At 40.0% G+C, this 2350-nt stretch overlaps 1 protein-coding gene across 1 annotated transcript; it reads right to left on the bottom strand.

Moving 5' to 3' along the window:
* Positions 1-591: 591 nt before the first annotated feature.
* On the bottom strand, positions 592-1860 carry LOC131636161 (uncharacterized). Its single transcript, XM_058906818.1, has one exon. It carries the CDS (start codon positions 1858-1860, stop codon positions 592-594), a length of 1269 nt encoding a protein of 422 aa, XP_058762801.1.
* Positions 1861-2350: the final 490 nt, after the last annotated feature.

Here is a 2350-nt window from a genome sequence, read left to right as displayed (position 1 = left end):
GGTTACTAAAAATGCAAGCTTCCATCCACCTCATCCATCTCTCTCCGAAACCCATCAAAGACATAATATCTCTAAGATATTGCCAAGAAACGGAATCATAAGCCTTTTCGAAATCCACCTTTAGCAAAAGGCAACTTCTTTTCTTCCTCTTCGACCAATCTAGAATCTCATTCACCAAAAGAACCCCGTCCATCATGTTTCTACCCAGAACAAAGGCAGTTTGGTTGGATGAAACCAAACCTCCTATAACCTCCTTCAATCTAGCCGCCAACAACTTAGAAATAATTTGGTAAATACTACCCACCAAACAAATGGGGAGGTACTCACCTAAGGATTGGGGATTAACAACTTTGGGAATCAAAGCAAGAAAAGACGACGTAATCGATTTCACAAGAGAGCATTTGCTATGAAAATCATTGCACATCTTCACCACATCTTCCCGGATCACCATCCAAAACCTCTTATAGAACTCCAAAGAGAAACCATCCGGTCCCGCGCTTTTATTACTGTCACACGACCAAATAGCTACCTTCACTTCCTCCTCCGTGAAAGGACGTACAATACTAAAAGCCTACCTCTCATGTAGTTTCTTCAAACCCAAATCCCCAAAAGACGGCCTTCTCTCAAAGTCTTCATCAAAAAAAGACTTAAAAAATCATGAACATAGTCTTTAATCTCCACCACGTTCTCCAACACTCCTCTATTAGAGGAAAGAGAACATAAAGCATTCCTCCTTCTTCTAGCTTTAAGGGAATTATGGAAAAAATGCGTGTTACTATCACCATCAGATAACCACAATTGCCTCGACTTGAGACGGAGATAACCTTCCTTTTTGTAAAGGTTGTTCCAAAAATCAATAGCCGCCTTCGATCTTTGAAGAACAATCGCCTCCGGAACATTACCTGCAAAATGAGCAAACTTGTTATCTAAAAAGTGCATTTCTTTCCCCGCTTCTTCTATGTTGAGATCAATCCATCCGAAAATCTCTTTATTCCATATCCGAATTTTGTTTTTAATAGCTCTCAACTTCTCCACCAAGCAATAGTCCCCTCTTCCCTTCACCTCTAACTTTTTCCATTCCACCTCCACAAAATTAAAGAATTCTTCATGAGAAAACCAAAGATTGTTGAATCTAAAAGGTTTAGGTCCCCAATCTCTCTTGTTGTCTTTGATCCAAATGGGAGCATGATCTGAGACATCTCTTTCACCTATAGATTGACCTTCTACCTTCCAAACATCAACAAAAGAGTTGGATAATAGAAATCTATCCAATCTACTCAACGCACTATCGCTTTTGTTGGACCAAGTGAACTTTCCTCCTATGGTAGGGGGATCCACCAAGTCCATGTCAACAATGAACTCATTGAAACCTTCTATCTCCCTCTTGTAGTTCTTATTAGAAATCCCAACTCTCTCTTCCAAAGACGAGACTATATTGAAATCACCTCCTAAACACCACATCCCGGCTACACTCTTTCTTTTGAGATCCACTAACTTCTTCCAAGAAGCCATTCTAATGTTGTGGTCACAAGAGGCATAAATATTAACAAAGTAAATTCTAGTATTATCTTTTTCCACGCACACTCCTAAGAATCCTTCGCCCCGAAAGCTATAAAGCAAGCTGAAAAAATCTTTCTTCCACATTGTTAGAATTCCCCCCGATGCCCCTACCGCCTCCATATGGGACCATTCCACCAAATCGTTACCCCACAACTCCTCGGCATACTTATGGTGAAAAGCATTCAGTTTAGTTTCTTGAATAAAAGCTATGTCCGCCCTTCCCTTTTGGATGTTGAAACCAATTCTCCTCCTCTTCACTCTCTTACCACCACCTCTAATATTGAGAGAGTAAATAATCATTTCAACCTATCAACATTCACCTTAGGGACTTCACCCCCTTTTAAACCTTTAGACTCCATCTCCTCCAATTTCTTGATAGGGTCGAAAAAAGCGGAAGAGTTTGAGATTCCCAAGTTGTTCATGGATTTCCACAACCCCTCCGAAGAGTTACCTAAATTTCTTTTAATAACTCTAGCATTGCAATTCATGATATCAGAATGAGTGAGCGAATCATTTGAAAGAGAAATCCCCACCGTACCGCCTCCATGAGTGTTGCCATTAGCATTTCCAGAGTTCATCGGAAATATCATCTCCGCAGGGTAAATATAGTTCTCCACTCTATCTCATAAATCAAAAACCTTCCTCATATGCTTCCTAACTTTTTTTGAATTTTTCAGCCTTTTACATTGATCATCAAAACTTAAACCAACGTGGTCAACCGAATTCTCACTATCTGCATGCATGCATATTCCTTTCCCTTTAAAAATATACCCTTTGTCAACCTCCTTGG

This window comes from Vicia villosa, unplaced genomic scaffold (assembly GCF_029867415.1).
Source record: "Vicia villosa cultivar HV-30 ecotype Madison, WI unplaced genomic scaffold, Vvil1.0 ctg.001653F_1_1, whole genome shotgun sequence".
Lineage (NCBI taxonomy): Eukaryota > Viridiplantae > Streptophyta > Magnoliopsida > Fabales > Fabaceae > Vicia > Vicia villosa.
The sequence above is the reverse complement of the archived record's forward strand: the minus strand, read 5'-3'. Positions and strand labels throughout refer to the sequence as shown.